This window comes from Triticum urartu, chromosome 5 (genome assembly GCF_003073215.2).
Source record: "Triticum urartu cultivar G1812 chromosome 5, Tu2.1, whole genome shotgun sequence".
NCBI classification, from domain to species: Eukaryota; Viridiplantae; Streptophyta; class Magnoliopsida; order Poales; family Poaceae; genus Triticum; species Triticum urartu.
The window spans coordinates 619190326-619203570 of NC_053026.1; the positions used below are offsets into that span (position 1 = coordinate 619190326).

General features: G+C 45.6%; 1 protein-coding gene across 2 annotated transcripts; it reads right to left on the reverse strand.

Moving 5' to 3' along the window:
• Window positions 1–529: 529 nt before the first annotated feature.
• On the reverse strand, window positions 530–6875 carry LOC125511306 (DUF21 domain-containing protein At2g14520-like). Of its 2 annotated transcripts, XM_048676640.1 has the most exons (11): window positions 6109–6859; window positions 5880–5993; window positions 5020–5106; window positions 4206–4345; window positions 4045–4132; window positions 3254–3327; window positions 2449–2612; window positions 1989–2182; window positions 1554–1600; window positions 1191–1443; window positions 530–1037 (listed from the first exon to the last, which is right to left on the reverse strand). In XM_048676640.1, the coding sequence occupies exons 1-11, from the start codon at window positions 6445–6447 to the stop codon at window positions 1008–1010; spliced, it is 1530 nt and encodes a 509-aa protein (XP_048532597.1). In that variant the 5' UTR covers window positions 6448–6859; the 3' UTR covers window positions 530–1007. The 2 variants fall into 2 exon arrangements, 1 of the variants encoding a protein (XP_048532597.1); XR_007284945.1 differs by lacking the exons at window positions 530–1037; window positions 1191–1443 and having other exon boundaries at window positions 1553–1600; window positions 2449–2566; window positions 6109–6875.
• Between the last annotated feature and the right edge of the window lie 6370 nt (window positions 6876–13245).

Here is a 13245-nt window from a genome sequence, read left to right on the forward strand (position 1 = left end):
CCGCATACTCAGTTTTCTTTTCCCGGCGTCTGAGAGAAATACACTCCCTTCTCCCTTCTCCCTGGAGTTTTAGATATTTTTCTCGTGTCAAACAAGCACTTGACGCTTTAAACAGAACCACCGCACCTACGTACGTACTTGCCCAGTCGCTGGCTGCTGCTGCCTCATTCGCCCGTTACCTTGACCATAACTAACATACACACAATCAATACTCACTCATAGCAGACGGGTTAGCATCGGACCTGGAAACGGATGGGAGTAATTCATCTGACCAGTCGCATCCCGTTGATGCTGACAGGGTAACCGTTCAGCTGAACCATCTGGGACGTTTAGACAGAGCAGCAGATCATGTGGATGAGCTACGTAATCTTATATGAGCTATGTAATCTTATTTTGAACCGACTTGGGCGTGTTTTGCTATAAACCTTTTGGTACTCGGTGACTTGGACTTACTTTTGCTTAATAAAATGGTTGTGTGCATCGTATGATGCAGTGGCCGGGCTATCCCCTTTTCGAAAAGAAAAATGCGTATTGCCAGTGAAACTCATTAGAAACATAAGCTTGTACAGTTCTTACATAAATGGGGGCAGCCACCAGCAGTACTAGCACCAACAGCTGCTTTACTTGAGTTTGAGTGAGTACAATGGCGGCTGACAAACAAGAATACCAGCACAGATGCGCAGATGCGCGATACATACAGAATGCGTTTCTTTTACGTCGTTTCTCTCTGCAGTTTTCTTCTTTTGCAATGATTGCTACAAGTTTGGCAAAAAGGGCGTCTACAGTAGGTGGTGAGAGCTCATCCATACTCAGGTTCAGATGCTAAGGGACACATATATATGTACAAGAAAGTCATAAATAAACAAGGACCAGCAACAAAGCAGAGAGCTGTGGGGTCTTCATTCTTTGACCCCTACACTCTTCAATGCCTTCATTTGATCTTGGGAGTGATCTCAACTGGGATTGTTGCCCCTGGAGCTCTTTGGCATTAGCTCTCACCACCATTTCTACGGATTTCGGTACGAATTCCTCGAGACCTGTAAAAGGAAGAACCAGAACAATGACCATGGCATGTAGGATGAGGTGAAAAAGATTGTTGTTACAACTTCAAGGGATTTTCTTAAGAAAACAAAGCATGTACAAAAATCATGAATAACCATCACTTGGTATACAAAACTGCTACTACTCACCCAACTTGAAGTCGGCGAACTGCGCACGGGGGTTTGAGATGCCGGTGACCTCCCAGGAGAAAAGGCTGTCGGTAAAGTCCCAGGGGATCGAGCATGGTTTGCAGCAGGGGAACGTAAGATGGAGCCGCCATTATGGTATGGCGACAGCGGAGAAGCCATAGGGGTCTTTCTTAGTCCTTGAGACAGAGGTCCACCACTAGGAGATATAAGAGGCGACAATGATTTGCCTGGCGGTAACATGTTTATTTTGATCCTGCGAAACGAAGGAAAGTTACACCTCTATACCAATTAAACATGCAAAGCACCTTCCCCGCCAAAAATAAATAAATAAAACATGCAAAGTACCAGCACTGAGCCACTTACTTGTTATGCACATCAACATACTCATCTGTCTCATCCAAGATATCTTCCTGTGAGGGGAGAAATTTAAGTCAGTTAGCAATGTGAGAAAATGCCAAACAATATAACCCTGTAAACCTGTGGACAATGCCTAGGCTTTATTAACGGTCGGATGACACCTTAATTAGTACTACAATTGTATTTTCGTGAACTAATGTTGAGGACGACTTGTGGCTTTGAGATTCGTGAGGATGACCAAAATGTTGTCAAGAATAAGAAATACAATAAAGCAATATAAGCAAGCCGTTCTCACATGGCATGGGTAAAACTTGCCACTTTATGATGAAATTAGGCTATAAATCCAAAAGGCATCATTAAGTTTTGAAAATATGATCACGCAACAATGTACCCCAAATAATTTCCCAAATAAGGAGAGGCTCTAACAAAAATAAGTCAAACCTGCAGCAGCTGCTCCATGACATCTTCCATTGTAATTATTCCCACCGCTTCCTCATCCATTGAATAATGAGGAAGTGGATCGGTGTTAAAATCAAGAATGTTGTCCCGTTTTCTTTCAATTTTCTTACTGTATTTGTCATTGTTATTTCGACGACTTCCGGGAGTGTTGACATGTGAGGGTGACAGACCCAGACCTAAGAGTACACACAACTTATCAGCCAAGGAAGATAATACACATTTACTTGAAAGACATGTACTCCCTCCGTTCTTAAATATAAGACGTTTTGGTAGTTCAATTGAACTACCAAAATGACGTCTTATACTCCCTCCGTCCCAAAATAAGTGACTCATAAGTGACTCATTGAGTCACTTATTTTGGGACGGAGGGAGTATTTTAGGAACAGAGGGAGTAGTTGACAAGGATAATCAAATAATGAAACTAGGTGAATGAAACATGTACCATCAGCATGAGCATGTCCATTGGTCATTTTATAATCTGCTGTAAAACTGTTATTCTTTTCAACAGATGCTCCTTCTTTAGTGCGTTTAACAACCACAGCCATGTGACTGTGACCTTTCTGAAACTCATTTAGAATGTCATAGAGAGGAAGATCATCAGCCACCCTGATGTACAGAAAACACAGCAAAACTATGAATGAGAATACAAGACAAATAATGCACACTGATTCGATAACATATACTCCCTCCGTCCGGAAATACTTGTCATCAAAATGGATAAAAGAGGATGTATCTAGAACTAAAATACGTCTAGATACATCTCCGTTTATCCATTTTGATGACAAGTATTTCCGGACGGAGGGAGTACATAATTTAACCTCAACGAACAGCGTGGATTTTTTAGGGGCAAAATAGTGCTTGTATGCTCTCCAAAATTAAAATTGCTCAAATCTGATGTAATTTGTCGCTACCCAAAGGGGTCACTCTGTTTTAGCTCAGGACATTGACCCCTTCAAAATCTGTATCATCTGTTCTACCGTTTTTTCTAGAACTTAGAACTACTAGCCATTAAATATAATCAATTTTAAACCACACAAAAAAACTGGGAATGCAATTAGGTACTTTTTATGGCAAGGAAAACAATCTTAAATTAGTACATGTGCAGCATAATACAGAGCATTCCTGAACATGCTTCAGTGTTGGTGCTGATAGATTATCAACCAAAACGCCTAAGTCCATACGATACATGCATGGCAGAATCATATTTGTTCACCAGACAAATTTAACAAGGTCATAAAAGATGATACCTTGGAATTTTTCTGATAGTAACATGTCTAGTGGGCACCTCATCCTCAGGTCGGCAAGTAAGCAAGTTTTTTACCTAAAATGAGAGACTTTTTAGCAGATCAAAATAATACATCACTCAAAGTGGAAAAGCTAGGCTTGATTGGTGTTCAGGATGGTGTCATGTTTCTACACTCTTTATGCTTCATTACACAACTCTGTACATGATCATGAAAGCTCCACAATAATTGAAAAACAAACTTTCAATGGCCATGTGCTACTCACAGGCTGGTGTTTGCAAAAAAGTCAGCTTCTAAAAGGACATTTTTTTACGAATAACAGAAGTGCTGCTTTCATATATTCAGAGGAGAAGTTCTGTACAGAAATGAAAATCAGATTTTTTTTTTTTGGAAAAAAGGTGTCCCTGACGCGACATAGCCCCCCACCCACCCCTGTAACCTTTTTTCTTTTTCTTCTGAAAATGACAACTCGAAAAGCAGTGATGAATTTATAGTGGAGATTTTCAGTTTTCACCACAGTTCTTTGATCAAAAGACTGATGTATTAAACCAAACAAAGATTAGCAGGTTCAGATATCTGGTTGCGCAATCATCTTAAGATTTCACAGTAATTATTGTGAGGAATGGTACAAAATGTTGTTAAGACACCGCTCTGGAAACTGCAAGTCCAAAATTATTCGCCATTTGTAAGATGCCGCTAAGAGTTCATAACATGGAGTCCGTAGCGGAATAAACCTAATTAACGAAATAGGATTTCTCAATCAATGCAATTAATTCATGAAAACCTGAGCTCACCAATATAAGACCGATGATATTGCTTGGTCTTCCAGAGTATATAGGAATACGGCTGTGCCCTTTGGTCATTATCATACCCACCGTATGCCTATCAAGAGACAAATAATAGCATCAGTACCATATATTCGATAAAAACACACAATAAATTGGAAGATTCATACACATCCAGCTTGGCATTTATGTCAAGTGAGAAGGTTTCAGATATGGGAGTCATGGCATCTTTTGCAGTCTTTTGAGTCATCTCCAATGCTCCTGCAATGATAGTAGTTTCATCATGAGTCAGCTCTCCACCTTTTCCAGCCTACGAACAAAGTGAGAAAAACAATAGTTTAGTAGTAGTTTGTATCTTTGTCTAAGGAGAGCAACAATAGTTAGTTAGTTACTTTAGTCCCTACTCCCTAGTACTTTAGCTTTCAAGAATAATTAAATATCGAACCATGAGGAGATTGGGGACATATAGAAATGCAGTCACAATGTTTCTAACAAAGGGTTATAGTGCTGTATAATGACATGGCCATCTAGAATCTAATGAACCGAAGTATATCATCCTGAGCTAACTTTCCAGGGCTTCAAGTAATATAGACAAAAATACTAATCAAATAAAGTAAATTAATTCCTGTAAGGCTGTACAGAGAAATTAAGTTACCATGAATGCAAATTGTGCTTTGAATATATACAACTCATAATGGGCACTTGGACGGGGATTTTTTTTATTTTGTTCTTCGCTGTTATACCAACATCTGTTTGTTCCCCGCAAAAAAAAAAAAACATCTGTTTGTTGTGCTGATTGGCTTTGCAGTTTTAAACTGTTTTAAATGAAAATGCATACAAGGCTCATGTTTATTGCAGGACAAGTATGTATGCAACTTATAATACTAGTTGAGAAATTGGAACAGAGTAATAAATGTTGGACTGAAGAAGTGAAGATGGCATCTACTTATCATAAACGAAAGAGTGAATAAAAATAGAACTGACCGCATCGCCGTGCATATCAACCAATGTCTTTAGCTCAGCTCTCCTCATAAGTGCAACATGGCCCTTTCCCAATAGCCAGTCCAACAGCTGAAAAACAAAACATAAATGAAGCAAGATACAAAATCGACGAAAAAGAGGGGGGGAACACATTTTGTTCTTTTCTTTTCGGACACACATAGAAGTGCCCATCATTTGCATTGGAAGAACACTGAAATGGCATGAAAGCTATATGCAACTACCCTGGCTAAGCGTGTGCTATAAAAATCAACGTACATGATTGATCACAGATCGTTCGTCAGTAGTAATAAACTCACATTTCTTTTATCAAAATACGGTCCTTAAGAATAACCGATTCATATAAGAAACACTTAGCAGGGAAATGGTAAAACTGCCAAGTAACTGTTCTTAAAGAAAAAAACTGTTCTTCAAAACTGAAGATGCTTTCATACTGAACCTGAGTCAGCAGAACTCAATCATATGCACATGTAGAGGAGTGCATTTTCTGTTCATTTAGTTTGGCATTAGCGAGATACGGACCTTATTTCTCGGCCACCGATTACTTGCTCGTTGCGCGGAGATTTTAATCAGTGCGACAACTAGTCACTAGTAGGTAGGAGTACAAAACAATTCATATAAACAGGGCATGTTGACCTGTGTGGGTAGTTCTGATGACTAGATGAGCATGGCAAATTAGTTTGATGAGGGAGCATGATCGACATCCCACTTGCAGTTGCAGGCAGGCGCCCACTTGGGATGCCTTAACTCTGAGCCCAATTTCGACTGCGCGCACTCAGAATTGGCAGTTGCTCCTCCCGGATGGATTCTTGCAAGGAGACAGGGGAAGAAATTGGGCGTAGTACCTTGCTGATGGGGTATGCCACCGGGAAGAAGACGACGAGGAGCACCCGGACGATGGGCGCTGCCTTGGCCCCCATGCTGAGGCCGTAGCGCGTGCAGATGGCCTGCGGCATGATCTGCAGGGTCCATCGAACCATCAAATCACCAGGTCAGGAACAAGAAGAAGAAGAAGGGGGAAAAACAGAGCGCTGCTGAATCGGAATGTAAAATCGGAAGAGGTGGATGGATCACCTCACCGAAGGCGAGGATGAGGGTGACGGAGATGAGGATGGCGCCGAAGGAGGGGAGGAGGGAGTCGAGGAAGATGGGGAGCGCCTCCATGGCGAGGGAGTTGCCGATGAGGAGCGTGCAGAGGAGGAGGTGCTGGTTGGTGACGACGGGGAGGATCCGGGCGGCGTTGCGGCGATCCTGCGGGGTGCCGGCCTTGGCCAGCACCTCCAGGTCCACCAGGCTGAGCGACATGAGGCCGAGGGTGAGCCCCGACATGAGCCCCGCGAACATCACCAGCCCCGCGCAGGACAGCAGGTACACCCAGAACATGGTCCCGCAGCATGCCTCGTGGCTCGACATCGCTCGCCGGCCGGCGGTCGGCCGATCTTCGATGGCCTCTCCGCGTGCTCCCGCGAGCGAGAAGGGGGCCGAGCTGAGCAGTGCCGCGGTGTCGAGCGTAACTGGCTTGCTGCTTGCTGGTGTGCTCGCGGCTCTGCTCTGGGGTGGAGTGGGGGCTCGGTCGGCTGCCTGCGTGCGCTGCGTTGGTGGGCTGGGGATTGATTTATGGTGGTACGTTGGCGTCGGGGTTTCGTTTCGCTTTCCACCGGCCGTTGCGCCTCGCCCACTTTTCACTACCGGACTCCTCCTCACCTCACCTCACGGCTCTGTTTTGTTTTTCTTGCCGGAGTTGGAAACGGCCGTCGTGCCCGCCACCGCCACCGCCACCGTGAGCGGGGTGGGGCTGGGCCGGGTTTTGCTGGGGGCGTGGAGGATCCACCTGCGCTGCGTCTGCGTGCGCTCCGACGCCGATATTATTCGGTGGCATTATTCTCCTCCGAGTCCCAGTCCCAGTCCCGTGGCCGGCCGGCCGGCGTGGAGTGGAGGGAGGGACCGATGAAGCTCACCTCACGTCGCGTTGTCTAGTGGCGAGACGTACGAGGGCACTGTGCAGTCCATCGGTCGCGTGGGTGCATGCTCCCCAGTCCCCATATTCCGTGGGATTATTCTCTGAGATCTCGTCTCTTCTCCCGGTGGCCGGCGTGGAGGATGACATGGCGGCAGGCGGCAGGTCCATCGGCCGGGGAAGCATCCCGCCCCGACAGCACAGGAACCCCACCCACGGCCACGTCCACCACCGCTGCGAGATTGTGATTATCTACCAAGCTCGATGATCACACCATCTTCTGCACGCCGTTTCTCTTTCTGTTTTCAACGCCTGCCTCTGCGTGCTACACAATTGTTTTACTGTGCATGTATTGAGATTGACAGCGCCTCTCTCAGAAGCAACAAAAAAGATACTAATTACGGTGTGAAAAATGAAAGGAGAAGCAATAGGACAGGACACAGCGTCCTCGATCGGGAAGGACAAGGCCTTGGTGCCCGGCAAATGACAACAAATCGTGTGACTCATCTCCTGACGTAGTAAGTACTCTGACAGCAACGTGTTTCGCTCGTCAGTCGGCTAAATTTCGTATTTCGACCATTTTCAGAGATTTGACCCTGCCTTACAAAAATTTCAAGATTTGTCTTTTTTCTTATCATCAGGATCCATGACGATAGGGTATAACAGCCTACTGCCAAAGTCCCTGACAATAGAGTTGCACACCCTACCGGAAGTTTTTTATAAGTATGGACTCGCACCTACCGCCGGGCACCTTGATAGTAGGGGTGTACAGGCTACCGCCAGCCTGTTTGGAAGTAAAGGCGTTTCCTATCGTCAAGGTCCCTGGCGGTAGGTTGTTACACCCTAGTGCCATGGATCCTGGCGGTAGCAAAAAGGTCAGATCCTGACATTTTTACAAACTAGGGTCAGATCTTGATTAACTTTCAGAAAGGTGTCAAAACACGAAATCGTCAGTCTTGTCGGAAGCGTGCGCGTTTCTTTCCAGTAACTTGAGACGGCACTTGGACATATTCCCTCTGTTCCAAAATAGATGATTCAACTTTGTACTAATTTCAATATAAAGCTGGTCAACTGTAATCCTAGCTTGCTCCGAGTTAGTGCTGGTCAACTGTAATCTTAGCTTGCTCCGCCAGACCTCTTCCAACCCACAGTGGAAGTAACATAGATGGTAACATCACACTTATTTAGGCAAAATAGATGATGTGGCATGTAATAAATGAAAAAAAAGAGGCATGTAGTAACATAGCTAGTTACTGTAACATCACACATATCAAGAAAAAATAAGTCTACAACATAATAAATGCAGTGATGCATGACACAATACATATATTAATAAGGAGAGAGGTGTTTGGAGTAACATATTATGTTACCATCACATAGCGCTTCTTCAAAAATATTGAGTCTATAAGTTAATAAATGCAATCATATATGATACTACTTCTATGACATTTTGCACTATGAAGATAGTAACATAGACTAGTGTCATATGTATGACACTAGTCTAAGTTACTCTCCACTACGACCAGCCTACTACCCATTGTGGAGGTAGTAATATAGACTAGTAACATATGCATGTTACCATTCTAAGTTACTCATAGATGTGGCAAAGCATTTAAAGAGGAGTTAGAACATTATGGTGACTCCAATAAGAACTAATGCTAAGCACGTGGACCTAGACAAAAAGACTACCAACCAATACATGAAGGAGTTTTATTATTAAACAATTAAATAGAGGAGACTTAGCTACAAAACCTAAGCACCAATGCATTAGGGACATTAGTTTTTTTTAGTACATTAGGGACATTAGTTGCTAAGCATTTTAATGCACTTAGCACCCCACTTTAGCACCAATGCTTTGGCAGAGGTCTAATGAGTTAGCACCTAAAGTCTTTCATGCATTGGTTAAATTGTTTAATTCAAGTGGTTTGCCTAGGTTCTCGCGCTTGGCATTGGTTCTTCCTAGGGTCATCTAAGTACTCTTTTCCCTTCTTAAATGTTGTGTCATGTCATTTTTTCGCTTATATGACATGCTTAGCACCTATCCACGATAGAGCACTGAAAAAGGCCTCAGTGCTACAGGCAGAGAGTACCATTCAGCTGGTCAACCTGCTATACGTGCTATCGGTTTACATGCATGCCATGGGTAAGTCTAACCAGCAAACTTCAGATAACCGGAGCACCGTTAACCTAAGCAGCCGGTACCAAAACACCGTCCGTGAAATGAGTGTAATGAGCGTATCTTCACAATGAAACGCGTTTAGATACACCTATTTCAAGGACGGTTAATTTCGAGCGGAGGTTGGAAAAATGTAACCGAGGGCAGCGTGTGCCTAAATGACAACAAACCATCTGACTGATCTCCTGGCGTTGTGCCCGTCGCCATTCCTCCGACGGCGACGTGTTCCCTTGGAGTCGGGACGTCGTTAGCGTGCTGGTTTCGACAGGCTCTCGTCTCGCCGGTTAGCTTTTGACCGTGTGATTGGTTACACGCACGCACGGCCGTCGGATGCGTGCGCCAGGTGATGGACCCACGTCCGCCCGCACGCTTTCGTCAAAGCAGCCGTTCGCTGGCTTGTGCACACCGCCGTCTGCCACGGCCACGGGCGTGCAGCTGCGAGCTAGCCAACGAACGGCACGCAGACGCAGCAAAAAAAAAGAAGAAAGAAAGCGGACGTTCTTGAGCACATCAAGCGGGGTAGGGCACCGTTTATATGGGGCTATCTACGTGTGCGTGTGGGTGGGTGCGCGATATTCCGTGGCATTATTCTCCTGGCTTGGAGGGACCGACCAAGTTCATGTTGCAAGTTGCCGAGTATAAAAAAAAACACAAGATTATTCAGGACTAGCCTTTGAAAGCATATTTTTATAGAATGGAACTCTAAGCACCGCGGGTCGTTTCATGACTTGAATCTGGATGGGCTAGCTATCCTAGCCAACAGGATGACACGAGTAGCCGAATTTCGTGTTTTGACCCTTTTCGCATAAAAATTCAGGATTTGACCCCTGTTGGAAAGAATTTCGGGATCTGACCTTTTTTTCTACCACCAGGGGTTCTGGCGGTAGGGTTAGACATCCTATCGCCAGAACCTGGGGCAGTAGGATACTTATCCACGTCAGCAGCGTTAACGGTCTCCGTCCCACCCTACCGCCGCTGGTCCTGGCGGTAGGATGTCTAACCCTACTGCCAGAACCTCTGGCGGTAGGGTTTAGGGCAGTTATAAGCCGTGGGCCGCCCCACCCCTCCCCCTTCTCCCCCCAACCAGCCGCCCTAAGAACAAAGGAGTTCTTCCTCTCGCCCCCTCTCTCATCTCCTCCACTCCCCCCTCTGATCTTCGTCGTTTGTTCACCGTTTTTGCGGATCGAGATGGCCCCGAAGAAAGCAAAGTAAGCTCCTTCGATCCCTTCAATTAGTTTTAGTCAAATAGCTTCCGATTCATCGCATTATTTGATTCAAATCACTCCCCTTTTTGCACAAGATTTAATTATTTTGAACCCTAGAATTGATTTAGGTTGATTCTAGATGTTATATTGTGTTAGATATGAACTCTAGTCACTAGTTGGTATGGTTATGTGAAGATGAACCCTAGTTCATATTATTTTTGGAGGATTTTTTTTGGTATGATGCATGTTGGAGGAATTTATTGTGATATGATGATGCATGTTGATATGCTATGATGCAAGTAGTGGATATAGTTGGAGAACAAATGTTGAACCCTCAAGATGAACCTAGTTCATAATTTTTTGTGTTAAATTTTTTTATGATATGATGAATATTGGAGATATGATGCATGCTGGATGTGGTTGGAGAAATATGATATGGTATGATGCATTTGACCACATGATGAACCCTAGGTTTAGATTTTTTTTCAAGGTTATTAACCTTTGTGTGATGAATCTATATGTTTAGGTACGAAAGCTTGGAGCAAGCACCGCCGACTCCATCACCGCCTGCTCCTCCTACTCCTCTCCAGCACATTCCGTCAGAGATGCCGCTCTCGTACATGTACGAGACCTTCCCCGAGCTGCTACAGCCGGTGGGATCTGTCTCAGACGAGCTCCTAGAGGCCACGAGGGCAATGCGGTGGCACGAGAGGGCAGAGCGGATCCTTGACGATGTCATGTCTTGGTCGCAGAGCGTGAAGGAGTGGAAGGAAGTGAAGGCAAAGATGGAGGCAGATCCAAGTATCTGCGTGTCCGTCGGGAAGCGTGCATTGAAGTTGCGCAGAATTACACCAACTATCTCCTAAGCAATTTGGGCCGGAGAATCTACTTCGAGAGCAATGCGGAGGAGAGAGCTAGGATGCCGCCCCCAAGTGCATCTGCGTTCGATATCATCAACTGGGGAAGGGCGGAGGCAAAAACTCCAGCGGGCAGGGCAAGGTGGGAGTGCTTGAACGGTCGGATGCCGACCAGCGTTTCGCCTCCGCCTGAACAGGTGGATCCGCTGCCGTTTCTGTCTCCACGGCCCGAGCTAACATACGAGGAGCTCTGAAGATGATGATGTATGCCCGCTCTTCGAACTTATCAGCAAATCGTCCTATTGGTTTGTCTTGTGTCTTTCAATTATGTTCTCGATGAATAATGAAACTATGTGCCTCTTGTAATGCCATTTGTTCATTATCTATTCAGTTTGAACATTAAGTTAACTTCATGCCATTTGTTCTTGTTAATATGAGTATACTTTCCTGGTAAAAGAAATGAGTATATACTTTCATGGGAAAAGATATTGATTTTGAAAAGAAGCAATCAATTAAAATTGAAACTCATAAAACACATGACCCTCCCGCCATGGACCCTGGCGGTAAGGTCACACAACCTACCGCCAGTGCACTTCGATATTTCGTTACAGAAACTTTTCGAGGCAAAAACCAGCAACCACCTACCGCCAGGGGTTCTGGCGGTAGGGTTAGACAGGCTACCGCCAGGGTCTCTGGCGGTAGGGTACTTATCCACGTCAGCTCGGGCAAACGGTTGCCGTTCCCCTCTGTCGCACCCTGCCGCCAGGTGCCCTGGCGGTAGGATGTCTAACTCTACCGCCAGAACCCCTGACAGTAGCGAAAGGGTCAGATCCCGATTTTTTTTTCAATAGGATCAGATCCTGAATTTTTATACGAAAAGGGTCAAAACACGAAATTTGGCCTCATAGTGGTGACGGTACGAGGACACTGTGCTGCGGGTGGATCGATCGGCCGGGGAACCATCCGGATCCGGGCCGCCTCGACAACACACAAGCCCCACCCACCGCTGCAAGATAGTGGAGACCAACTCGATGATCACGGTGACACATGGGCCAAATCCTCTGCCGCCGCCGAGGCTCTTGGCTGCTGCGGTGAATGTGGCGTGCGCAGCGCTGCGACTGCTGCATTATTTCCTTGTGTTTTCAACGCCTGCGTTTTTTTCTTGTTTTTGGCTCTTACCATCACTTGAGATGGACAGCGCCCGCTTGCCTTTCTCAGAGAGAAAAAATAAAAAAAATGGAAAACCAAAAGGACAGGACACTGGACGCAACGTCCTGGCATCCGATGACTCATCTCCTGACGCACGCACGTGCGCCCGTCGCCATCCCATCCCTCTGACAGCAACGTGCTCAGCTCTGATTGCACAGCACAGGGTGCGCATCGTATCCCAGCGTGTGCACAAGGCTCTGTGGCCAGCCAGAGCTAGATTCAGCTGCGCAAGTTCGGCAAAAGGATTTGCTTGTCGCTGCCATGCCAGGCCAGCTAAACGAAGGATACACATGTAGCCCAGAAACAGCGGCACGGACCGACAGCTCCCGCGTAAATCTTCATCGGAAGGCCCACCTTAGCTTGCCATTGCTGTTGCATTGCATGCGTTGCGTTGCAGGCGGAGCGCCAGCCGATCGATCAGGGAGCCGCATTACAACCAAGAGCTAGTATCAGTATATTTTTCTCCTCTACAACCATGGCCTTGTTTGAATACTCCAACTCAGTTAGAGGTTAGAGTTATATTCTAACCCTGAACTAACTCTAGCAAAAGAGGTGTTTGGATGACAGGGTTAGATGGAGCGCGGATACGGCAAGGCGTCTTCACGGGCGGTGCGAGAGGGAGGGAGGAAGAGGACAAGAAGCTTCGAGGAAGTGGGGAGGGATTTGTTGGCGGGAAGAGCGAGAGAAAAATGTGTTTTTTAGTGTCCCGAGAAGAACTAACCCAAATAAGCACCTCTTGAGTGGGTTAGATTTTTTGAATGCATCTAACCCAAATTAACCCTCATGTTTGGATATTTTTGGGTTAGC

What these genes read in the sequence shown, in the direction of transcription:
- LOC125511306 (XM_048676640.1), bottom strand. Translation starts at nt 6,447, where the DNA reads ATGTCGAGCCACGAGGCATGCTGCGGGACCATGTTCTGGGTGTACCTG. An exon ending in TCATCCTCGCCTTCGGTGAG is followed by an intron (nt 5,994 to 6,108) that starts GTGATCCATCCA and finishes TGGACCCTGCAG; the next exon opens with ATCATGCCGCAGGCCATCTG. An exon ending in ATATCATCGGTCTTATATTG is followed by an intron (nt 3,328 to 4,044) that starts GTGAGCTCAGGT and finishes CTCTCATTTTAG; the next exon opens with GTAAAAAACTTGCTTACTTG.